The following is a 23,923-nucleotide window of genomic DNA, read 5'->3' on the forward strand; positions in this document are numbered from 1 at the left end:
CACGCCAGCGCAACACAGGTTCTCCAATTGATCATAAACACAGCCGTGAGAATGAAGGTCACCATCTCCATCATTGCAATTCTCCTCCAGGCCAGAAACACCCTCTCAGCTACCACTGCAGAGCTAGCCGAAGAATGCGGTGCCCTCGGTATCATGGAGATACCCGCCGACGCCAGCCTAGCTGACTACCGCCACTGCAACTCCCACCCCCTTGGTCCCGACCGCCGTATCTACGCCAACCAGGACCTCGCTCCTGGTATCGATCCCAGCCCCAAGCGTGACCTGGGTGCTGTCAAGGCGGCCGGAATTTTCGGACGCGCAGCGCAGGCCTGTTGGTGGGATGCACCGCTCGGTTGTACAAATGGATACTGCTGGAAGTCATGTGGGAAGGCGGGGGAATGGTGCTGGACGGCTTATAATAATGGAGTTGGCGATTGGGCGCGCTGCGAGAGAGCTGAGGATTGCAATTCAGAGGAGGCGTGTGGGCAGGGGTGTAAGGAAGGGGATAAGAGTTGTGGCTGTAGTTGTTAGATTGGTGCGAAGGACAATATGTGAGAATGCTGAGTCAAGCAAGTACCGGTACAGTTGCGTGCAGAAATGTGGGATTTGAAAGGACCTGGAATGTGTATCGTTTCCTTGTCACACTCGTTTATTTATGAAAGCACATCGCCCTCCAATCAATTGTAGACAGCTAAGCCAAATACCTGACGATCTACAGTTGTTGACATAGCTGGAGCTATAAAACCTATCACAACATGTGTTCCCAGGCCAGTAAGCAAATTGCTCATATCGTATTAAAAGAAAAGCTCGCTTGTATTTAATATCGTCTGTGATACTTTAACCAATTACATCAATCGGTTGCCAACCATGGTCGCTGTCCGATCCAACATTTGGAATATGAAGATTGCTGATTTGGTTATTCATCATCATCATCTGCCATCAGCCTGACTTTGTGTCCCCACTTCACTCCAATGTCCGAAGAGTCTAGCTACGCAGGGCAAATCTTCTTGCCTACCATTGAGCTTTCGAGACTTGATGCACACATGCATGTTATAATTTGTAGGAGATTAGCCCCCCTTGGCTGTTGAGAACGATACTCGAATGGTGTGGTCTTTGGAGTACACATGGTTTCTTTCGTCTCTCGGGGGAAGGCCCACCGAATTTACCCCACAATTCGTATCTTTCCTACCATACCTAGCCTAGGCACTGCACTCTCCACAATCCCCCGCTATCTCCACTCACAGTCCCGCCTCAGGAAAAAGCTCCTTGATCACCCATCACCATGGCCAATTTGTTCAGTCATGGAAGTGGGGCAGCCTACAGTAGCAAGTACCCCGAAGCAACAAAATAACCAAATCCCTCACCCCTCCCCCTCATTCATGGGCAGAGCGGGTACATGGTGGGTGTCTACCTATGTGAGGAAGCATCATGGGTCATTGCAATTAGCGCTCGGTGGAAGAAGTAGCAGCGAGGATGATGCCGAGAGACATTACATGAATACGGCTGCAGATCTTACGAAATCTCATATCTTTCCACTTGGTATTTGGAAACGGGCTTGAAAATGCTGAAGTTCAAGCTGGTATTCGCTGTGCTGCGGTTCTACAAAGCAGTAGCCGCGTAAGTAAAAGAGAGAATGCGAAAGAAGTAATTTGTACATTAATAAACAAGATGCAGATTCGTTGATTACGGCACAGGCTATCCGAAAAAAATACTCTCAGACGAATAATCCATCACTATCGACGTATCAGTCATGGCAGAACACAACATTGACACTTTCGCCCACAAGCCCCTTCCTCGCCCTCGATTACGGCTTCGAAATTGCAGGCTTCCCATTCTTCCACGTCTCTGCGCTCTCAAGCCCAGTACAAATCGAAGTTAAATACTCCGAGACCTTGCCCGCGCTCGCGGAGCCAAATTCCGACGGACCATGGACATTTTCAAATGGCCTGTCGAATACCTTTCGTGTTGAGACATTTAACATCACAGAAGAAGGATATATCGAGAGTTTCTTTGTACAGGGAGGTCAGCGATGGGAGTCGATCCGCTTACTCACCAATGCTACGGTAGATATCGCGGGCATAGGATTCCGCTTGACAGGTCCACACGAGGATGCCGAGACACTCCCAGGACGTCTGAGTACATCGAATGCAGTATATGATAGGATCTATGGTCTGGGAGGCGGGTCTGTGCAAGTAGCATGTGTGGATGCGGGAAATGCACCATCAACGTGGGAGATTACGGACCAAGGGGCATTGGTTCGTGGGCAAGCGAGTGCGCAGTCTGCAAAGGGTCTTGGGATGGCGAATTATACGCTGGCATTCAAGACGAAGATTGTAAGGGGAGGAACCGGTTGGAGAGTGGCAAGTGCGTTTGAACCGTATGGACCGTACTTTGTTTTGACATCAAACTATCCCGAGGGCAATACATTTGTCAATACGAATCGGACGCTCTTACCACGAATGTGTTGATTTTCAACAGTGCTTGGAGTCTAGTCAATCAAAGCACGCTTCCTGTACCGGCGAATCAGTACTACCCTGTCAATTTCACAATCGAAGAAGACATATGGTACCACATCAGCACAGTAGTCACAGCGACTGGCTACCAGGTCACGCTCGACGGGCAGCAAATCGCCTTTGTGCCATTGCCCCCTCCTGATAGCAACGCGTTGTTTGCCACTCCATCTCCATACGAAGGAAGCTGGGGATTCGGCGGTTACCAAGACCATGTCACCTACTTTGCCAACGTCTCCGTCACCGCTCGCAACGGCACGAGCATCTATTCCAACGCCATGACCTCGAATGACACGCTTGCAGAATACAGCGTTGCGCCACTCGATGCATCCGTCTGCCTCGACGGCGGAAAGCGAGACCGCCTGGTCTGGATCGGCGACTTCTACCATACCGTGCGTGTCGTTGCGCACTCGACATCGCGATGGGACCAGCTGCTGGGAAGCATTGCATACGTCTTCAGATATCAGGTCGAAGAGGGTCCGTACGCAGGCTTTGTGCCCATTTCCCCGGCGCTGGGTTCGCGAGCAGAATACAAAGAGGCAAAGTCGAATTGGGACGCTCTAATAGACTATCAGGACCTGTTCCTCGCTGGGATAGGCGAGTACTACCGATACACGGGTGACCTGGAGGGCTTGAAACCGCACTGGGCGGCTATCCAGAAAGTCGTGGCCGCACGACTCGCCTTTATCGACCCGAATTCCGGTCTGGTAGCTGGCAGTCCTCAGGTCCCGATGCCGCGTCATTTCAATGGCCCTGTAAACGGTACAGCAGTCACGGGGCTCATGGCTTTTATGCTCGATCTCCTCACCCCTCTTGCGTCTGCCATGGATGCCGCAGAGCTCTCCACGCAATACGCCACCACCGCCTCCCGCCTCCGCACCGCCATCAACAACAAACTCTGGAACGAGGAAACAGGCACATACGCCTTGTCCCTCACCGACTGCGGCAACCACTCTCTCCAATCCACGGCGTTCGCTATCCTCTCCGGCGCCGCCAATCTCTCCCGCGCAACCTCGTCCATTGCCGCACTTGAAGACCTCCGCTTCAGCATCGGCTACAAGACCCTGTCCAGTGACACGGCAACCCCAGACTACCAACTCGCGCCCAACCCGTCGGGTTTCCTCCTCGAAGCCCTGTTCCAAGTGCACGCGCACTTTGCTGCCGCCGCAAACAGCACGCCCGCTATCCAACAGCTACTGGACAATCTGTGGGCCGCCATGGTAAACGACGACGAGTATTACAGCGGTGCGGGTTGGGAGTATGTCAAGCCGGATGGATCGCCGGGGATTGACGGGTTTACGAGCCTCTCGCATCCGTGGGGTGCGGCGCCGACGTATGTGTTTGCGGAGTATTTGTTGGGCGTGCAGCCCACGAGGCCTGGGTATGAAAGGTTCTCGATTAGGCCGATGTTGGGGTACCTGGGGTTGAAAAAGGTGCAGGGTAGGGTTGCGACGCCGCGTGGGGCGATTGAGGTTGCGTGGGAGATTGCTAGGGAGGATGCGGTGGTTGAGATTGTGGTGCCAGAAGGGTTGACTGGGGTGTTTGAGGTCCCTAGTGGCATGAAGTTGGATGGTAGGAGGGCGAAGTTGAAGAAAATGGATCTAGCGAGTGGGACATGGCGGTTTGAAATAATGTATGCGGAATGAAATGTATTGTTACTTCCACTTGACCTTATAGCCACAATGATCTCTAGTCGTGCGACAAAATATGGAATCAGACCGCTTATGATTTCCCAATATGCAGATACTAAAACGCCCCAAGTCTGAGACATGATATCAATAAGTGCGATACAATGGTAGTCGTTCTGAGATCAATTCGTCATTGACAAAGCATATTTACACTTTCTGATTCGCCCAATTCTCATCACCATCTACCGCTGAGCAAGCGGCTCATCCGTGACCTTTTGTGTCTCGTTGACTTCGGCAGGGTGCCCCTTCGGTCCCAATGGATATGACAATTCCGACTCCGGCAGAGATTCGAGATGGTGTCTGTGCTTCTCGTGGGCCTAAGGCATGCGTATCAGCATATGATCTCCCTAGGCATCGAAACGAACTGATTGACGAAGGGAAGGTCTTTTTTTTAGCAGAAATGACTTACAAATGGTAGACCACAGTATGTGCACCAGCAAACCTGCGGTTTGTCTAGATTGATAAAGATGCGCGGGTGTCCAAGAGGTCCACCTCCACCGTCACAAGAGACGACTTTGTCGTGAGACCAGCGGACAGGCTGCTGGTGGATGAGTTCGATAGCTGCATAGGGACGGGGCTATCATTTCAGATATCAGCTGATCAGGTCTATATCTTCCTCTCTGTTGAATCTCTCTCTTCTCACGTCCGTATGCGCCACCTCAAGCAGTGCTCGGTACCCTCGCAATCGCAGAATTGGCTGCAAAGGAAACCGAAAGTTGGCCTACCTGGTCCTCGATGATGGTCTGCTCAAACTGCGGTCCGCTCATGGCAACCTCCCTCGGATTCTGACTCCGACTCCACACGCCCTCACGATTTGGCGCCTGTTGTTTCCGCAGCTTCTCCGCCGTAGCAACATCCTCTTGCAGTACCTTGTCAAATGAGCCCAGTGATGATGTGGCGGTCGCATTGGTCTCCGAGACATTGGGTGGAACATCGCGCTTGAGAGGGTCATTGGCGGGCACTTGGTTGGGGGCTGTGGCTGTGGAGACGTAGGCGCGGAGAAGCGGGGTGCGTACACGGGTGCGCAGGGCACGGAAGGTGGAGGGAAGCATTTTGATGGGCAAAAGGACGGGCTGGGACGCAGACGGGCTGCGCAATGGCTTGGGCGGAGGATTGGACAATGTTTGGTGTGAGGTTGAGGTTGAGGTTGAGGTTGAGGTTGCGGTCGGAAGCCGTGATGCCAAGACATGGCTTATTAAGCAGGTCCCCGACGGCCAGGCCTTGCATCATCATCGCCATCATCATAATCACCATTACGGCCAGTGTTTTTATCCACATTGTCCAAATTGAATTGACGGGAATCAGGCGAGGTGTAAATCAAGTTTACATTTGGCCACTTTGAGAAAAGCCCCCTAGTGCTTTGTATACCACCCGATATCAGTTGGTGTAGGGTATGTGACCCAAGTGAGCCAATCACAATTGCATCTGCATCTGACCGTTGAAAGCTCGAAGATGACATCCTTCAACATCTCTACATCGACGGTGCCTGCATCGCCTGCATCGCACTTGTCTATGTGTATGATACCCACCACCTATCATACATGACCAAGTACAACACGCGCTCGACCACCCGCACTCACTTGGCACAATCCATCATATCCGGCTCTCCACTTCCGACATCCTTGAACTGGTGCGCCCTCCTTTCTGCTGCTCTTCCTATAACCTGGTTGACGATATAGCATTACTACAGGTTACATCAGAACCACTTCTTGATTGAAGGACAATTTCTGTCCATAGGTACTCCATCTGCGTCACAGCCTCATCTTCCAGAACTGCCCCTCTCTACTATTCCACTGTCTCTGTCACGCAAACCCAACAACAACCACACCACCAAACCCATAGAAATCCACACAATAAGAAGACAAAAAGACGGAAGAAAGAACTGAAAATAATCATGTCCTCTTCAATCCCCAACGACGTTTACCAATTCTCCACCATCTCCGCCATTCATGCCGGCTTCAATACCGGCCAGCCCTGTACCTCGGACCTCACCACCCACGGCACCCATGGCATCGGCATCTACGAAGACGGCACCCTCCTCCTCCTCAAAGACAGCCGCGCCTTCAGCATCACCAAGACAGGGCTCGCGAAATCAGCACAGCCGGATGCCCGTCTCCCTTGGGCCATGGTGACAGTCTACGAGCCGAGCTTCAAAGTCACAGTGTTCAGCCTGACGATCGATACTTTCGATGCGCTAGTCAGTGGTGATGACCTTGGCCCCGTCAAGGGCGTGAATACCCTTATGCCTTTTTTGATCGCGGGCCACTTCTCTTCGCTCGAGTTTCGCGATGGGCCCCGAAGGAATGCGATCGATGGCACCTTGTTTGGCTTTGTAGTGCCGATGTGGATGAAGGGAATTTGTGGGCCGAGAATCCATGCCTATTTTCTGGATGCTGGAGAGGAGGTAGGGGGGAGGGTTGAGGACTTTAGGATGGAGGGGGGAGGCGTTTTGGGGTTTGCAAAGTGTGGCCGGTTTCATCTTGGCTTTCCGCAGGGGGAAGAATGGGAGGCGTTGAAGATGTGAGGACGCCGGAGAACCTCCTTTTACTATGCGCGATCAATTTCCGTTCTACTGGGTCCTCAGGCTTCACCCCTAATACATTTGAAGGATCTAATCATAGTGACAAGGGGACTGTATGATATGGTGAGCGTGTATTTTAGCAACAAGTAGTGGCCTTGATGTTCTTTGAGATGATCGATTGCTAGCTTGTCCTCACCTGGCCATGGTGGAGCTTGAGGATGTTGAAATAATCTTGTTACTGCTCTGGCCATGTCTATGATGTACGTTGTCCTTCTTTATCTGGTTCTCGTTTTTTCTTTCGTGGCACTGATATGCTTACCCGTGTGATGATTGTAGTATGTGTGTTTGGGTCGGCCGCCTCATTCACTGCATCGCGCATCAGTGCTGCGAAAACTACGCCCGCGATCAACGTCATTGTGTTCTTGATCCTGTGTTCAATTTCGATGCGATTGAAATTCGATGCAACCTTGGTCGATTTGGAGGGATCGTCCAACTTTCCCCGGGGACGACGGCATACTGTTGTGGCGACAGAGCGAGCGAAGACTGCGACAGACGATGAATGCCACGCTAATCAATGTGTATGGAGAGATCTGTAAAGAGATAGCAGTCAGCACAGGCTGCAATGTAGGTAATGAAGTTCCTCGAATGATTGAAATATTTGAAATCCAGTAGCATCATTCTCAGGGGCTATCCAAGTGCCGAATGATGATTTATCCAGCTCAAAATGTGCGATGCCATCGCACGTTCGCGCAGAGTCAATAGTAGGACTTGTGGGCCCCCTTTGAATCGTGATGTAAAGAGCTGTGGTGGTTGGCTACATTGTACTGTACGGGTATTCAGACTACACTACGGTAAAAAATTGTTTACTGTAGAATGGTACGCTAGGGGTTTACTATATAGGTGTAAACTGACCTCGTGTATACCCGTAAATAGGTTTAAAGTGGTGGTTTACTTTTATTAAAGTGGTGGTTTACTTTTATAGTAGGGGTTTAAATTAAGTATAAAAAGTAGTTTTATTTCTATTATACGCGATAATACCTAACTAAGACTAAAAGGGGTAGAGAAACTTAGCTTCACGCTATACGCACATATGACATAATAATGAGTCATAATATTTTGACTAATAGGAGGTGGTAATAATAGAGGTGGTGATAATAGAGGTGGTGATAGAGGTGGTGATAGAGGTGGTAGAGGTGGTGGAGGTGGTGGTAGAGGTGGTAGAGGTGGTGGAGGTGGTGATAGAGGTGGTAGAGGTGGTGGAGGTGGTAAAGAAGATTAAAGAAAGGAGGGGTAAAATACTTAGATAGTTAGTAGGAAACTAGTTATTACTACGTAATACTAGTAGATTAATAGAAGTAGAAGTAAAAGTGGAATACATAGTATAGTAAACCCTATTTAGGTTTACTTCTTCTACCTAAACTACTTCTTAGTCTACTTTAGATAAATATGGCTACTGTAAACCGGTTTTGTACCGTAGTGCTAAATGCATCTTAAGGTCTATAGGCCTCCCCAGGAATCGATCTGTGATACGAAACGTGGCCAGGAAGCAGATAATGGGAACAGAAGGCTAAACTAGATGCCAACAGGGGACATAAACATAGCCCGCGTGTTACATTAGCATGTAAGGCAAGAGTGTGATTGTGCTTGATAATTAGGCCATGCACCAAAGCATGGGCAAGAGCCAATATGATGCATATTGATGCACATGCCCATGCCAAAGTCAGGTCGTTGAGCTATTCAAAAGACCATCAAAACTGGCTCACATGGGTTGGCACTACCATGGTTAGTGAAGACTCAAATCAGGTTATTGTTCCGGCCTCTATGGAATTAAGTTAGTCGTCATATGGAATCTCAAAGAGGGCTTGAGGAGGCGAGGTCTTGGCTGGCTCCCAGCCCTTATAAGCCGTCTGCGGCTGCCCTTCCCTCTCTCTTCTTCTTTCCTCACATCGCTTTTTGAGTAGTTGCCACGACATACATTTTTCACACTTTCTATACTCTCAAAATGCCCTCTACCATGATGCCTTCACAAGCACCATCACGCCTTCCCATTTCTTCCTCTTCAAGGGTCGTCACTGGAACGCGCTGCCACGCGTTTCCTGCCAGACACCAAAACAACCTCGCCCAGCGAGTAAATCTTTCGAGCAGAGTACCTCTTGCTACTCGCATAAGTCGTGTCCAACCAGAGGTAGTTGCTGCGCGACTGCCTGGTGCCACTTTCTTTAACTGCCAGTGACTGACGCGTCGTAGCACACGCTACAAACATCCCCACCTCCCTCACAGGAGGATTGTAGTGCTGAGAACGAGCGTCCTGCTCGCCTTTGGGAGGCACGACCGTGTGAGCCGGAAGTTGAGACGGTTGTCGCTTTTGTTGTGTTGTTGTTTGGGAACTGTTTACTGACGCGTCGAAGCCGCCGCGACGCGTTCCTACGCTCTATCGCGCTACGGCTGCTGACTATGGTCATACTAGACCGTGGCCAAGGAGGGTAGGCGGATATGACTTGCGCTGCACATGCCCAAAGACTGATCAGTCGTAGTGGGCACGAGGGAGGAGGATCCAGCCAGAACCTGAGATCCAGCCAGAACCCGACCATGCTGAGAAATGCACATCGGGGCTGGAAGAAGAGGATCGACAGGTGAGATTTTTTTTTTGAAATTTGCGATACCCCATACATGTTTTCATTTAATACTGACAATCGATAAGGATCGTGTGGCCAGGTGGGTCAAGGAGGTCGCGGAGGCGACCAGCAGTCGAAGGCGGGAGGCGTATCCGCCAGTGGTGAAACAGACTTCTGTACGATAAATTATCGATGGGATGGTACTTATTATCCCCGCTGACGTATATCAGGTTGCGCCAAAGGTCTGGGGTCCAAGAGGTGGGTGGATGGGTCGGGGGGTTCCCGGTCAGAGCATATATGCCCATATGAAAAAGGTGGAAGAGGTTACTGTACGTACACAGGGTTACGATTTAGGTCTATGGCTGACGCTTATCAGGCTGCTCCTGCGGTGTGTGACCCTAGGGGCGGACGGATGGGCCAGGGATACAGCGGCCAAAGACGAGATGCCAGTGTGTCTGTGGTGGAACAGGATATCGCACGTTTACCATGATATTTTGGAGAGGAATGATTTCATGGCTAACGCGTATCAGGCTGCTCCACCAGTATTTGCCCTCAGGGATGGACGAATAAGCCAGGGAGTCAGCGGTCAAAGGCGAGATGCCAGTGTGCCAGTGGAGGGTCAGGCTACCGTACGTGTACAATGATACAACGGAGACACGTATAGTTTGAAACTAAAGCGTGCCAGGCTGCTCCCAAGGTCTGGGGTCAAAGGGGTGGGTGGATGGGCCGGGGAAACCCAGGTCAGAGCATACACGCCCACATGCCAAAAGTGGAACAGAGGACTGTAAGTGTATACCACGGTGATGACGAAAATTGCGCCGAATTAATGCGTGCCAGGTCGTTCCCAGGGTGGTAGATACTGTGCAGAGGCAGCAAGTTCCTAGGGTACCAGATAATGTGCAGAGGAGGAAGAGGGAGAATATCCCTCCTGCTGCGCAGCGTTCTGTACGTGCCTCCTCTTACACGCTTCTTGCCGCTTGTATTGGCTAACGTTCACTCCAGACTACAGTGCGTCGCCCGAGACTGAAGATCACTCGTAACTATAGACCTCGAACGTATCAGTCGATACTCAAGAAGGCTGGAGCGCCCAAGAAGCACAAGTCGGTTAGATTCGCGGAGTCTGAGCAGGTCCGCACTATTGAATGGACAGCAGAGCATGCCGACGAAAGTCTTAAACATCTTCTTGATGAGCATGCCCTAAAGCCAGTTTCCTGGACGACTGGTTCACTGAACACGCCGATACTCCGCGATCCCACGGGTTCCCATGCGCAAATGTGGAGGACAGTTGAGACCGATTACGACGTCATTACGGGCTTTCGGACAACGCAACAGCGTGCACGTGTCTGTCAGGTACAGGCGTACTACCGGGCCCAGGCACTCGAGGCGCTTGCTACTGTCACGGACCCCGACATTGTTGTAGTCAAGCAGATGATCCCCGGTTTCTACGGCCACAAGTCTAGCAGGGAGAATCCGTTGTGGTATGGCGTTGTGATTGACAAATATGATGCCTTGGAGGATGCTTTGCCGGTTTTCGCTTTCGGTGAGGCAACTATTGGTTCCCGTGGTGACTGGGTCTTCAGGAGTGAGGCCTTCCAATGTCACACTGATTCGACTGCGCAACCCGGATTCTATGGCCGCTACCAATGTACCAAGGGCGGGAACTGTAGCAGGTTTTCACATGCAAGGGCTTGCGGGTGTGAAGGAAAGTGGTTTAGGCACTTTGGACCGACTAATGATCGCAAGATACACAGCATCATATACACGCCGAGCTTCATGAAAGCATGTACTGCAACCCTCAAGCAATGGACAGCAGTAACACAGGGCGGAGATGGTCTGGTTGTGGCCTCGTATGCGCAACCAGCCGTGACCGCCACCGTATTCACCGAGCCGGATGTCGCACAGCCTCATCCGCGACCATTTGTTACTGCCCGTCGCCAACCGGACTACCCAAATTCAGCTCGTTACGAAGCTAGGCCACGGCTTGACTATTCTCATGATTCTCTTTATGATGGCACTGCCGCCACAGCTATGACCAAGCTCACAAACATGACTGGGTCTACAGACTCAGCTGAAGTCACTAGTTCAGCGCAGTTCACAGACTCAGCCGAGTTCACAACTCAATCCGGAACAAAACCCACTGTTGGTTTCACGACCAAGTGGGGATTTCCCTCAAGGCCCAATTTTGACAAGCCTCCCTCGTTCGATCCTCAATTTTTGGAGCAGGTGAAGAAGCAGATGCTCGAGAAATACCCTTGGATGGCGCATGATTCCAACGACAAGAGCACCTGGTCTTCAATAGCCGCGGCTCGTGTCTAATTCACTGGGCCTTAGACCCAAGGTTGAATGTTACCCTGTAAAAACATCTCTCCAGGCAGGTTAAACCTGGGTAGACAAAACCCACGCAAAGAATTTCAGCAACGGTAGTACTCCTCCCAGTCGTGGCAGCGACATGGTCGAGTCGAGTCAGGACCTCCGCTGTGAATTTTCTCCATGGTTGAATGTTCGTCCTAAAACACTCCTCAGTTTTGCAGGGACTGTGCAATCAAAACCCTAGCAATCCTTCATATCGAAGTCGGTCAAATGTCGACGTTGGCGTTGCTACTCGGTTCAGTAGCTTTGATGCAGCGAAGAATCGGTAGACGGGTTGATGCTAGCGGCCATCCTGGTGCAGCGAGATCCTCGTTTATTAGATAGACATTAGCGGTCAAGCGAACCACCGCAGCAGGCGACAGCGACGGTGACAGATGGCGGCTATGCAAGTCATCACCTCACGGTGGTAACGGACGGCGGCTTCGAATTGAGAGACGATAGCATGTTCTGATTTCTGCGTTGCTTTCTGCGTTGCTTTCTGCGTTGCTTTCTGCTTTGCTTTCTGCGTTGTGTTTGGACCTTTGTTGTTTCCGGAGACGATTTGTATATATCTCCTAAGCATTGTGACACTAACCCATGTAGCAGGTTTCGACTAATACACAGGCCCCCTCTCCCCCCTCTTATCAGAGTTTTGCTAACGTTTCTTAGGTCTGGACGCGGTCCAGTTATGATCTGGTCTCGCGTTCTACTCTCATTTCCCGCATTCTGCTCTCATTCCAAACTGGTAGGTTAGTGGTGAACGGCTTACTGACGTTGTCAGGTCGATTGGCCTGAGCTCGACCTGACAACGTCAGTAAGCTGTTCACCAATTAACCTACCAGTTTGGAATGAGAGCAGTGAGGATCCGGTTGCGTATTTTGCTTGGTTTTTCATATCAGGTAGGTTGGTCTTGAGCACCTTGCTAACATCTCAGTAGGTTCCGGCATGGCATCACATGATCTAATCCTTATTCCTGCTCCTCCGCATACGCATCAGATTTTATTGATAAGCGGGTTCGCTTCGAGTACCGTCACTGACCGCAAGTAGATGTCATCGCAATGCGGTGATGACAGAGACCTCGAGACAAGATTTTTAAATTATCAGGTGGGTTTGGCAGGCTGCTGGACTGACAATGAAATACATCTCTTCCAGAACTCGGCGTATTGATTTCCGGTCGCAAAATTATTTGGCCCAGATCGCACCAGATTTAATTGCGAAAACGCTGCGTAAGGTCCAGTGACGGTTCAAGATCCGTGTAGGTATCAGGAGTATTGTTGACGACCTGGAAGTTCGACCATTTTGGACAGTACTCAGTACAATATCCCCACGGACTGCTCCTCGCTAGCTTCTATATTTGCAGGATCATCGCATAATCTCCAGTGGAGACTATTGTACAAATTCTTATGATATTGTTGTGCCAATCGTAAGCCGTTGCAAAGCCAGCTTTCGTATTCAACAGCCGCTGCAGTCTTACTCGCAATCGAGTACGTTCAACCTCGATAAATCACGTACACATGCACGCCTCATACAAGTATAGTAACGTATACCCAAAACACCAGAACAAACTATTTGAGGGTGGGGTGATAATGGTGCCACTGCGGATTTCGTTTACGGTTCGTTGGCAACATAAAAGTGCTGAGTGTGTTCCACTAGAATGAATGGACCACGTAATTTATTCGACACCGAATCGATAAAGTGTATAAGATGCTGTCGTTATAACATAGTGCGCTTAAGCCTACGGTCACTATTGGACGTCGGTCTGGAACTCAACCTTGCAGCAACCCTGCTCCGTTTGTTGGCGCCTGTCGGAATGCGATCAGAGCCGTGTACTGGTAAGAGCATGTGATGAACGGAACGCCAGCTTGGAAGCAGTAGGAAAATATCGGCGCGGACGCAACATTGTCGGATCCCCATTGAGAACATGATTGTTATGTTGCACAAATTGGTCTGGGCTATAGTGCTGATTCTCGGTCCTCTGGAGCTCGACTCCAACTCTGCAGGGAAAATGCACACCGTCAGGCCACAGGGCCAATTTTGAGGACAACAATGCCTTCACACAGATGTGCTCCAGTGTTAGAAACCCTTTCTTTGCACAAACTCCAATCACCGCGGTCTCGTACAGGGCGTTCCGAGCACCCAATGCCTGCCGCGATCAATAGGTGAAGTCGCTAGAATCCCGCAGCGAAATTTCGAAACAGCAACGCCAGGCATTGCTGGAATTCTCTGCCATCCAATAAATTTCAGATCGACTTTTGACCGCATGTTTGCTCCTGTAATCGCTATACTCACTTCTCTTCTTCTCCGTAAAGCAGATGTATGTTTCTGCGGTGGCCCTTGGAGCCAGTATGCCCCATCCTATGTGCGAGTCTATCGGTTGGCGGTCCAGGGCATATGATCGAGAAGCATATTACTATGAATCAATGTACGCTTTAACTCGATTTTTCCATTCAGCCGATGATGGATGTATGCTTAGACCAGGCGCTCTTGAAAGTGAACATTTTCGTCATCAGGGAACTCGATTTTCAGGGGGGCGACAAGGCCGTATAATACCCATGCTTGTGTGCCATGGCAGTCAATATACTAGCATATCAGAGCCACGAAAATGCTTACAACCACCTACATTGCGGCAATGCGTATAGTCGGGCGGACTTGGGCGCGAGGTCGGAGAGCAGCGCATAGAACTCGTATGCGCGCAGACATAACAATGTTGCCTTTTCCTGTAAATCAGCAGCAGTCCACCCAATATCTTGCATAGTTCCATAATGACCCTCAAGCCAAACTTCTATCATGGAATCCTCCTCTTTTCAGGAATGTGAGAGGATCGCATCTCAGTGAATGTCGCTTCCAATGAAAATCTCCCACTCTTCAACGCGCCACTTTCCACTCTAACAATTTGGCCTGTGATACTCAACATTTTCGAAACCATAAAGTTTACAGTGCATGAACGAACGCAGTGCCATAATACGCGACGACTGACGTCGAGTTCGTAACGTCCGCTATACCGAATTCATGCTAGCTCCCGCTGACGTCACATGTCATATACTGTCATGATTAACTTTCACGAGCACGCAACGTCTCCACCAAAGGAGCAGCCTCAAAAGCTGAGCTATGCGACTCTCTTTACAGCCATGGCTTCTATAAGCGACACTCTTACATTGATCAGCTCGCTAGCACTTCGCCTAAGTGTATGGGTCTTTTTGCGATGGGTATGTCTCTTCAATAACTCTCAGTCACTGGACACTAATGTTTCACAGATTCCTACCACTGTGAGTACTTTCAAGTTATCGCAATGATGATTACATTGGTATTCTGATGTTCCATCTGCCAGATTGTACCGGCGCTCGCGACAGCTCTCACGCTCGTTTACATTCCTTCCTTCTTCACGAGCTTTCAAGACACGGCGCAATACAAGGTCATATCCGATGAGCTCGATATCATTGTCAAAGAGACTGTTGATCGTAGCGATGACTCAAGTGAAGAGGAGCCATTGATTGATAGCGCCGGGGACCCTTCACTCGAGGAGGTAGACGTACAGGAAACCATCCAGTTGGAGGAGAGGGACCCTAAACGACTGCGCACGCTACTCACAGGTCTTCCAAGTCCCTCGTCGGCGCTATGGAGTTGGATCACGTTTGCCATCAACATGGCGCTTATTGCCATGGTTCTGGACGTTGTGTACCGCGCGCCCATGTTCCATCAGTGTCATGACGCGTCATTTGGACGCGTCGGTTACGTGTCGGAGAACAGCGCGAAGATTCTAGTGCGAGAACCGTACGCCTTTGACGTCCGAGTCCTCTACCGCTCCACCGACGAGCCCAATCGTTCCTGGATGCACAAGACGCATTTCGCCAGCCAGCCCAGCGGATGGCTGACCAATGAGACCGACTTCACAACTGTCATGAACATCGAGCACCTGCGACCGGATACGCAGTATGAGTACGTGGTGGAAACATCGAATGGGAACAAGACGGGTACTTTTACAACGGCTCCACGGCCTGGGCACATCTCCCAACTGAAAGACAACAAATACACATTTGTACACTCAAGCTGCATTAAGCCCCGTGTACCGTACACACCCCTCCAACACCCACTCGAGTTCCCCGGAATGAAGCACCTAGCGCGCTGGATCCCCAACCTTCAGCCGTACTTTATGCTCTTTCTCGGCGACTTCATTTATGTCGATGTCCCGCACCGTCAAGGCAAAGACCACGAAACCTATCGCCGCGAATATCGACAGGTCTACTCTTCCCCATCCTGGCCCGCTGTCAGTGACAATCTCCCCTGGATACACGTCATCGACGACCATGAGATCGAAAATGACTGGAGCGGCAACATGTCTAGCGTCGCTGTACCGGCTTACGACGCTTTTACACACTACAATGCCGCCCCTAATCCACCTCCCCACCGCAAAGGCCAAACTTATTTCTCATTCACCCAAGGCCCTGCGGATTTCTTCCTCCTCGATACGCGACGATATCGCAGTCGCGCCAGCAAAGATGCCAATGACCCAAACAAGACCATGCTTGGCGCACAGCAACTGGCTGATCTACTCGCATGGATCCAAAACCCTCCACCACCTGGCGTTCATTGGAAATTCATTGTCACGGGTACGCCCTTCACCAAGAACTGGCACTTTGGATCTGAAGATACATGGGGCGGACACCTCCATGAACGTCGCCTCATCCTCGAAGCGGCATGGGAGCTGTCCAGCCATTCACCCATTGGTGTCGTTGTCCTCAGCGGCGACCGCCATGAATTTGCCGCCACCGCCTTTCCTCCTCCTGTAGGCGGCAAGTGGCCACTCAGCGCGACGGTACATGAGTTTAGCACAAGCCCGTTGAGTATGTTCTACCTGCCGCTGAGAACTTATAAAGAGCAGGATGGCGATGATGTATGTGTCAAGTATCTACCCGACGGGAACAGCAAGTTTGGCGCTGTGGAGATTACGAATCCACCGCATGGGGAGCAGAGTTTGTTGAATTACAGGTTGTTTGTCGATGGGGAGGAAGTGTGGACGTACGTTGTTAGTACGCCACCCGAGAGAGAGGGGAGTCATAGGGCACGGGATGCTGTGTGGGGCTGAGCTGCTAGGTGGGCCATGTAGTGGGAATGTTTGTTCTCAGTCAATTTAACTATCACATCGGGTAATCATAATGGGTATCTCATTCGTATTGCAAATGTAGTAATTATATACCAGTTGTTACTTCTTCTGCTCCGTGGTCCATTTTCTCTTGGCCTTCTCTTCATCTGCCTCTCTCCATTCTCGTGGCAACACGGCGAAGACGAGATAACTGGTATGCGTCTTCAACTCCGGCTCCGTCCTATGCACCAGCCTGCCCTCTTTGAACAACGCTCGTCCCTCGGTCTCTTTCTTCGTCTGCTCGACCCTTTCCTGCTTACTCTGCGGCGCCACACCAGCATCCACCTTCTTCCCGCCCTTCTTCCCACCCTTGGCCCCATTTGCGCCGTCCGCAGACACCGCCTCCACCGCCTCCCCTCTTTTCTTCGCCTCCGCCGCACGCATAATCTCTTCCTGCTTCTCCTTTTGCAGACTATGAAACACGGCCGCTCTGCCCTCGACCTCTCGTAGCCGCTGTACGGCTTCGTCCACACTTGCTGCCGTTGCGTTTCCTCCCCTTACGCCTTCTTCGGCCAGGCCGACGCGCTCGCGACGTACTTCGAGGCGCTTGGCTTGGACTTCCACCATGTCGATTGAGAGCCAGCCGTATGAGCGGAGTGCGGACACGGTTCTGGTAACTTGCTCGATACAAGGGCTGAATGTGCATATGCGCGTTGCGCTACGGGGATTGAGGGGGGAGCAAAAAGGTTTGGAGGATGTGGACGGCGAGGGAGCGACGGCGGGTGTGGTATTGCCGGGGGGTGCGGTTTCGGAGGCTACCGCATTGAGGGTTTCAGCGGTGGGGGGAGAGCGTGTGAGGTGCTTTAGGGCCTGCCATGGAGCGGGAAGATCGAGAAAGATGATGTCGGCGTCGGGACTGGAGGCATCGTCGAGGAGGAAACCGTCGCCGTAGACGTCGCGATGGGTCACTGTGACGAAGGGGGAGAGACCGTGGTCGATGATTTCGGCCTGCAATTGCTTTGCGCGGGGTTCGTGATATTCGAAGCTGTATACGCCACCTTGACGCCGTGTGCGCTTTCTTCGGCTGGGGACGATACCGACAGCAAGTTCTTGGTCGCCATTGGGCGGGGAGGTGCCTGGGTAGCCGTTGTAGATTGCGCGGACGGCGGCGTGCGTGAAGCTGCCACTTCCTGCGCCGGCTTCGATGATGTGGTCACCTGGCCTTGCACGTAACCGCTGCAGGATGTAGCTGTAGTCGGGCGTATAGACGACCTGGGTGCGATGTGGTAGCGACAGTGTCCAGGTCTCTGGTGTGGGTGGAACGAGATGGGCAAAACCACTGCTTGCTGCCGCAGCCTTTACAATTTCCTTTCTAAGAGCCTCTGGCCTCTCCACGCGTGCTTCTGACGCGTCGCTGTCTTGGGCATCGCCACGTTTTCTCTTCTTCGACCTCCCACGCGATCCTGTATCTACAATCGAGGCAAGAATCTGGGTCCCCCACGGCTGATCAACGAGAGTGCTGTGGGGATAGGAGCCAAAGCGCGTGTTCTCGACCTTGCCCTCTGCATATTCAGAGTCGCTGTCTGGCGCAAGAACAGCGGGAATGAGGTGGTCTCGTCGCAGTTGAAGGATGCCGAGACTATGTGCAGTCGCATGAGTTCCTGGGTCCAGAAATGGCGATAGGATGGGAGCCATTAAAAGAGGCAAAGACTCTGGGAAGATCCGAGTGAGTGAAGAAGTCTGTACCGGTAGTCCTCGCTATGGGTCTTTGCGTTTTGCGGCGAGGATGCTTTTGGGATTTCTATTCCTATCGTTCCAAGGTTCCCGTCAGGTTCGTCAGGTTCGTTGGCGATAAACCTCCGAATACCGACAACCTTGGGACTTTTCTTTTTTTTTTGGTGGGGGAAATGCCAAGGAAAGGCTGACCGGGATATTCACCACAACCCAGCCCACAACCACCCACCAACCACCTAACAAACGTGACACGACTACATATTCACTTTAGTCTTGGATCCCCCTGACTCACCCGGTCAGCAGATGGTCGTCCTTTGAGTCTTTTCCTTTTTGGCCACTTGTTCAGTTTGGGCCCTGCTCACTCTGCGCGCCACATGGTAGTGGCCTACGTCTCGCTGATTCAAAGGACTATCACCACAAATCGCCGGTATCCACTGCGTTACTCGACCATCAAATCGTCCAGCCGGCCGCTTCAAGTAAGATATTCAGCCGTCATGGCGACGCCCGCACGTACCACTCAGCCGCCATGGAAGGAGCCAAAGTCCTCGAGTCCTGCAAAACTCAAGGTCTGGAATTCTCTTACGCGGTCAAAGAACGAGTTTGCACCCATCGATCCCCAAGGCAAACTGGTCAAGTGGTACAACTGCGGCCCTACAGTGTATGATGATGCACATCTTGGGCACGCGCGGAACTATGTCACCATCGACATCCTTCGCAGAATATTATCAGATTATTTTGAATACAAGCTTCTGTTTGTGCAGAACATCACCGATGTAGACGACAAAATCATTCTCCGTGGGAGGCAGCAGCACTTACTGGCCAAGTTCAAGAAGCAGAACCCTACAGTCACCGAGGAAGTCATCAACACAACCATCAAGGCTTTTGACGCATACGTCAAGAAGAATTTACCGCTACTAAGTGACCAGGTCAACATTGGCAGCTTCAACCAAGAATCCGCAGAGAAGTATGCCAACGTTATACAAGGCAAATCGGTAGATGGCACAGGGCCACCAGGCGACAAGGAAGCGAAGATTAAGATGCATCTCCGAACAGCCAGCACAGCAGTCACATCGCTACTGGCACCATCCAAATCAACGCCAAAAGACGTCGACAGCTTCTACTCTGGGGCCGAAGATGTCTTACTTCCCTATCTCGATTCTCTTTACGGCTCCACAATCGATGCCAGCGATCACAGCGTCTTTACAAAGCTCACCCAAAAGTATGAAGCTCGTTTCAACGAGGATATGCGCAGCTTGAACGTTTTAGATCCACACGTCGTGACACGAGTCACAGAATATGGAGACCAGATTGTCACCTTCGTCGAGAAGATTGTTGACAATGGTTTCGCCTACAAGACTTCAGATGGCTCAGTTTACTTCGACATTGACAGCTTTGAAAAGATTCCCGGAAACCACTACGCCCGTCTTGAGCCATGGAATCGTGGTGACAAGGGTCTGCAGGCCGATGGAGAAGGTGCTCTTTCAACGCAAAAGACATCAGAGAAACGCAGTGATGCAGACTTCGCATTGTGGAAGTCAAGTAAACCAGGAGAGCCTGCGTGGAATTCACCTTGGGGACCTGGTAGACCGGGTTGGCACATCGAATGTTCCGTCATGGCTAGTGACGTGTTAGGAAAGCAAATGGATGTCCATTCTGGTGGTATCGATCTCTGCTTTCCGCATCACGACAAGTAAGCTCCATGTCTTCCTCTTGTTTGACTTGCACTGACAATCTAGTGAACTTGCGCAGTCTGAAGCGCATTGGTCAGGGAAGGACGGTGGGCACCAATGGGTCAATTACTTTCTACACATGGGCCATCTCTCGATATCCGGCAGCAAAATGTCAAAGAGCTTGAAGAATTTCACCACCATTCGTGAGGCTCTAGCACGCAAGGACTGGAACGCTCGCAGCTTGCGCATCATCTTTTTACTTGGCGGATGGCATGACGGTATTGAGATCACAGACGACATGCGCAAGCAAGGCGCTTCATGGGAGAGCTACGTCTCCAACTTCTTTTACAAAGTCAAGGATCTCGAAGTACACCCCAACATGACCTCAACGACCACCGAAGAAGAGAGAATCACACAAGCATTTGAATCCGCAAAGACAAAAGTCCACAATGCACTCGCAGACTCCTTTGATACTCCGACTGCCATGCGCACCATCGCCCAATTGATCACCGACTACAACTCTGCCAGCAAGTCTGGGCTGTCAGATGGCCTCTCCTTCGACATCGCTCGCTACATCACGCGTATCGTCCGAGTCTTTGGTCTAGACGGCTCCGCCGACCCCAATGACGGCACTATCGGCTGGGCCGGTGTGGACATTCCCGCCGCAGCCAAACAATTCGTCTACGCTGTGTCCCGTGAACGCGATGCCGTCCGCCAGCATGCCATTGCAGGCGACCTTTCTGATGAAGTCCTCGAATCTATCTTATCACAAGATAGCGTCAATAAAAAGCAAGACATGGCCGCAATTCACTATGCAGAAGTCTTGTCCACTTTTCAAGAAAATCTGCGCGACTTGGCGGCCAAGAAAGCACCGGCGAAGGAGTATCTCAACTTGTGTGACCAGCTTCGTGACACACATCTCTGGAACCTGGGCATCTACCTCGAAGACCGCGAAAACGCACCCGCAATGGTGCGCCCGGTGGATGCGGAATTAGCCGCAGCACGCACACAAAAGGAAGCTATTGCCAAGCAGAAAGCAGAGGCAAAACTCAAGCGTGAGAAGGAGGAAGCGGAGAAGAAAGCAAGATTGATGGAGCAGGCCAAGATTGATCCAAAGGTCATGTTCAGGACGGAGGAGTGGAGCGCTTGGGATGAGGATGGAATGCCAATCAAGGACAAGGATGGGGTAGAGGTGAATAAGAGCAGGGCGAAGAAGTTGAGGAAAGAGTGGGAGAAGCAGAAAAAGTTGTTCGAGGAATTTGGCGGGGGCGGTGGTGTTTAGAGGTAGCAAGACACGGGCAAGGAGAATAAGAGAGCATTGGTGCATTGTAGAGATGCTCAAGGTGCTCCATGCATGTTGTCGTTGTGCTCAAGGATAAGAAATTGGGTAGACCCATTCATGCATTGCACTCTGGAAGCCACTCATTGCTTCTACAATAGGCTGGGTCCTTGGCTTCATGGTAGTCATCATAGACTATTCCAGCACGTGAACACTCTGACCAGAATTCAAACCCCTAGGGGTGATGTAGGGCAATTAGAAAAGTTTCGACCTTTTGGACCTGAGTCATGAATGGATATAATATGATATCTATGTAACGCGAAGGGGGGGGGGGGGTTCTTTTTTGTACATCGTGAGCAACACTGGTGGTGGCTACGCCCACTCTACGCTCCAGTGGTCGGCTGATTCCCTTCTCTCTCACTTTCACCCACTCATCGTTTGCTCCTGCCCCGCGCTAACGAACTTATTATAATGTCCGCATACTACTCCTCGTCTGTTTTCTTCCATCTAACACTCACCTTGAACCGCAAAACTCACTTAGCACCTCATCTACACTCACCATGGATCCTCCACTGGCACCAACGCACACCAGCTCAGCGCCCAAGGGCCGCAACAAGCGCGCAGCCTCCGATACCTATCCACCTCCCCCTCTGAATCAATCTCATTCCGCCAAAATGGCTAGCACGCCGAATATTCTCCATCGTCACATCCACCGCAAGCGCAACATTGCTGCACCAATCTGGGGGTCTGACATTGCCTCCACGCCTGCTGCCTTCACAACACCTAGATCTCCCTCTACCTCTGTCCCCCCAAACCACACCTGCACCCCCATTAACCCATTCAACGTCTACAAAGCCTTACTTCGCCACCATAACCTCTTCTTCCAGTTCGCGCTGCGACTTCCTTATTCAGCTATCACCGCCCTCTACGCCATCGACAAAGAATTCCACTACCGCCTCAACAAGTTCAGCGTCAGTTTGATCCATGACTATGCCAAGTATCACGCTCCACTGGCCAGCTATATCTTTAGTTGGCGAGTGTACCCGCAGCTTTGCATTTCCGATCCCATGCTCCGGCCCATGGATCGACGCGAGTGGCTGGCACGCGACGTCCCAAGTTTTCGATGGGTGGGCATGGTACTGTGGCGGGAAAGCATTGTACGCAGTATCCTGACACTTCTGGGCCTTGAAGGTTTGAGATTGCCTGCGGGTGTGTGCGGCGCGGTGATGAAGTTCTGGAGCGTCATGGAGATGAAAACGCAGCGGCTGCGTATTTCCTTTCTGCAGGACCGCAACATCTGGACGGATGCGGATTTCTTTCATTTCCAGCACTTCCTTGTGAAGTTGGATATGCGGTTCACGGATACGGTGCTGGGCAATGGCGTTGGCGGTTTGAGTCATGCGTTGCTTACGCAGCGGAGCTTGGTGCCGCTGTGGAAGGTGCTGAATGGGCGCTTGGTACTGGACTATGACACCGCGACGGATATCGTCGTGCGTACCTATCTTGGAACCGATCTCGATACCGATGCGTATAGCTGGCTCGACGACGAGACTGAGAATGGGGTTCCGGTTGAGGAGTCGGGACTGCTGAGCAAGGAGGGATGGGAACTTGGTGGTAAGAAGATGGAATCTGTGGTGGATTTGGTCATTATGGAGAGCATAGAGCGCGGCCTCAATGTCCAGCAGTATTATCTGGATTTTGTATTACATGGGTTTGTAGATGAGGAAACGGGTAAGAATCTGCCGGCGCCGCGGCTGTGGAGGGGGGATAAGAAGGTTACGGTGCAGAAGGAGGGTTGGCCGAGTAAGGAGCTCAGGGAGAAGATGATTGCGGATTTGGATCGGGTATGTGGGATGGTGAACGAAGAAGAAGATGATGCAATGGACACGAGTGGCTAATTGCGTGCTTTGATGTACCGGATGGGGTCTGGAAGTTGAAGAGCGGGCTGTCCGAGGACGAATTCCATGCTGGCAAAGATATGAAGATATCAGACTAGCTTAGTTGTGCTGCCCACATCTCTGTGTACTATATACTTTACTCCAACGGAGAGCCTTCATCTACCCTACCCAGATCATCTCCGCCAGCATCACCTCCATAGAGCCTCCCAAAATCAGACGGCACCTCCACAAGCGGGATAGCCTTACCACCACTATGCATAACCATTCGCATAAACTCCTTTCTGATCAGCTCGTCCATATCTGCAAACACTTTCTCTACATATATATACACCACACACTTCACAACCTCCACCATCCACCCTCCACATTCTCTCACCTGCATGCCCGCGATCAACACCGCCAACATGGAGACCAACTGACTCCGCTCTGTCAGGTTATTTGTCTCTATTCTGGCAGAATACAGCCAGTCAGAGATGGAACGCCATAGACAGGTCGATTCGCACTTTAGGTAGTCCAGGAAGAAGCTTCGAATGTCATGGTAACGTAGTCAAAAGTCCTGTGTGCAAGTCTGCACATTCG

The 23,923-nt window shown here is 51.3% G+C and overlaps 12 protein-coding genes across 12 annotated transcripts; 8 read left to right on the forward strand and 4 right to left on the reverse strand.

Annotated features, from left to right (window-relative positions):
- Positions 1–51: 51 nt before the first annotated feature.
- On the forward strand, positions 52–531 carry IAQ61_011080 (uncharacterized protein; the record flags this gene model as incomplete). Its single annotated transcript, XM_003843571.2, has 1 exon — positions 52–531. One exon carries the CDS (start codon positions 52–54, stop codon positions 529–531), a length of 480 nt encoding a protein of 159 aa, XP_003843619.2.
- A 770-nt stretch (positions 532–1,301) lies between these two features.
- Positions 1,302–4,156, forward strand: IAQ61_011081 (uncharacterized protein; the record flags this gene model as incomplete). Its single annotated transcript, XM_066099044.1, has 3 exons — positions 1,302–1,539; positions 1,675–2,386; positions 2,479–4,156. 3 exons carry the CDS (start codon positions 1,302–1,304, stop codon positions 4,154–4,156), a joined length of 2,628 nt encoding a protein of 875 aa, XP_065950563.1.
- Positions 4,157–4,380: 224 nt separating this feature from the next.
- On the reverse strand, positions 4,381–5,250 carry IAQ61_011082 (uncharacterized protein; the record flags this gene model as incomplete). Its single annotated transcript, XM_066099045.1, has 3 exons — positions 4,381–4,515; positions 4,608–4,775; positions 4,924–5,250. 3 exons carry the CDS (start codon positions 5,248–5,250, stop codon positions 4,381–4,383), a joined length of 630 nt encoding a protein of 209 aa, XP_065950564.1.
- Positions 5,251–5,294: 44 nt separating this feature from the next.
- Positions 5,295–5,911, forward strand: IAQ61_011083 (uncharacterized protein; the record flags this gene model as incomplete). Its single annotated transcript, XM_066099046.1, has 4 exons — positions 5,295–5,327; positions 5,521–5,589; positions 5,644–5,828; positions 5,878–5,911. The coding sequence occupies 4 exons, from the start codon at positions 5,295–5,297 to the stop codon at positions 5,909–5,911; spliced, it is 321 nt and encodes a 106-aa protein (XP_065950565.1).
- A 181-nt stretch (positions 5,912–6,092) lies between these two features.
- IAQ61_011084 (uncharacterized protein) lies at positions 6,093–6,722 on the forward strand (the record flags this gene model as incomplete). Its single annotated transcript, XM_003843574.1, has 1 exon — positions 6,093–6,722. One exon carries the CDS (start codon positions 6,093–6,095, stop codon positions 6,720–6,722), a length of 630 nt encoding a protein of 209 aa, XP_003843622.1.
- A 1,999-nt stretch (positions 6,723–8,721) lies between these two features.
- IAQ61_011085 (uncharacterized protein) lies at positions 8,722–11,650 on the forward strand (the record flags this gene model as incomplete). The annotated part of the gene is made up of 10 exons (XM_066099047.1): positions 8,722–8,847; positions 9,128–9,202; positions 9,254–9,352; positions 9,421–9,510; positions 9,565–9,663; positions 9,711–9,809; positions 9,865–9,963; positions 10,020–10,118; positions 10,172–10,279; positions 10,337–11,650. 10 exons carry the CDS (start codon positions 8,722–8,724, stop codon positions 11,648–11,650), a joined length of 2,208 nt encoding a protein of 735 aa, XP_065950566.1.
- Positions 11,651–13,499: 1,849 nt separating this feature from the next.
- Positions 13,500–14,483, reverse strand: IAQ61_011086 (uncharacterized protein; the record flags this gene model as incomplete). Its single annotated transcript, XM_003843578.2, has 4 exons — positions 14,304–14,483; positions 14,159–14,238; positions 13,973–14,038; positions 13,500–13,826 (listed from the first exon to the last, which is right to left on the reverse strand). The coding sequence occupies exons 1-4, from the start codon at positions 14,470–14,472 to the stop codon at positions 13,500–13,502; spliced, it is 642 nt and encodes a 213-aa protein (XP_003843626.2). The 5' UTR covers positions 14,473–14,483.
- Positions 14,484–14,730: 247 nt separating this feature from the next.
- Positions 14,731–16,766, forward strand: IAQ61_011087 (uncharacterized protein; the record flags this gene model as incomplete). Its single annotated transcript, XM_066099048.1, has 3 exons — positions 14,731–14,889; positions 14,938–14,949; positions 15,012–16,766. 3 exons carry the CDS (start codon positions 14,731–14,733, stop codon positions 16,764–16,766), a joined length of 1,926 nt encoding a protein of 641 aa, XP_065950567.1.
- A 117-nt stretch (positions 16,767–16,883) lies between these two features.
- IAQ61_011088 (uncharacterized protein) lies at positions 16,884–18,458 on the reverse strand (the record flags this gene model as incomplete). The annotated part of the gene is made up of 1 exon (XM_003843580.2): positions 16,884–18,458. One exon carries the CDS (start codon positions 18,456–18,458, stop codon positions 16,884–16,886), a length of 1,575 nt encoding a protein of 524 aa, XP_003843628.2.
- A 232-nt stretch (positions 18,459–18,690) lies between these two features.
- IAQ61_011089 (uncharacterized protein) lies at positions 18,691–21,729 on the forward strand. The gene is made up of 2 exons (XM_003843581.2): positions 18,691–20,187; positions 20,234–21,729. The coding sequence occupies exons 1-2, from the start codon at positions 18,872–18,874 to the stop codon at positions 21,447–21,449; spliced, it is 2,532 nt and encodes an 843-aa protein (XP_003843629.2). The 5' UTR covers positions 18,691–18,871; the 3' UTR covers positions 21,450–21,729.
- A 277-nt stretch (positions 21,730–22,006) lies between these two features.
- On the forward strand, positions 22,007–23,344 carry IAQ61_011090 (uncharacterized protein; the record flags this gene model as incomplete). The annotated part of the gene is made up of 1 exon (XM_003843582.1): positions 22,007–23,344. One exon carries the CDS (start codon positions 22,007–22,009, stop codon positions 23,342–23,344), a length of 1,338 nt encoding a protein of 445 aa, XP_003843630.1.
- A 136-nt stretch (positions 23,345–23,480) lies between these two features.
- IAQ61_011091 (uncharacterized protein) lies at positions 23,481–23,750 on the reverse strand (the record flags this gene model as incomplete). Its single annotated transcript, XM_066099049.1, has 1 exon — positions 23,481–23,750. One exon carries the CDS (start codon positions 23,748–23,750, stop codon positions 23,481–23,483), a length of 270 nt encoding a protein of 89 aa, XP_065950568.1.
- Positions 23,751–23,923: the final 173 nt, after the last annotated feature.

Source organism: Plenodomus lingam (genome assembly GCF_022343315.1).
Source record: "Plenodomus lingam strain CAN1 chromosome Unknown scaffold_20, whole genome shotgun sequence".
Lineage (NCBI taxonomy): Eukaryota > Fungi > Ascomycota > Dothideomycetes > Pleosporales > Leptosphaeriaceae > Plenodomus > Plenodomus lingam.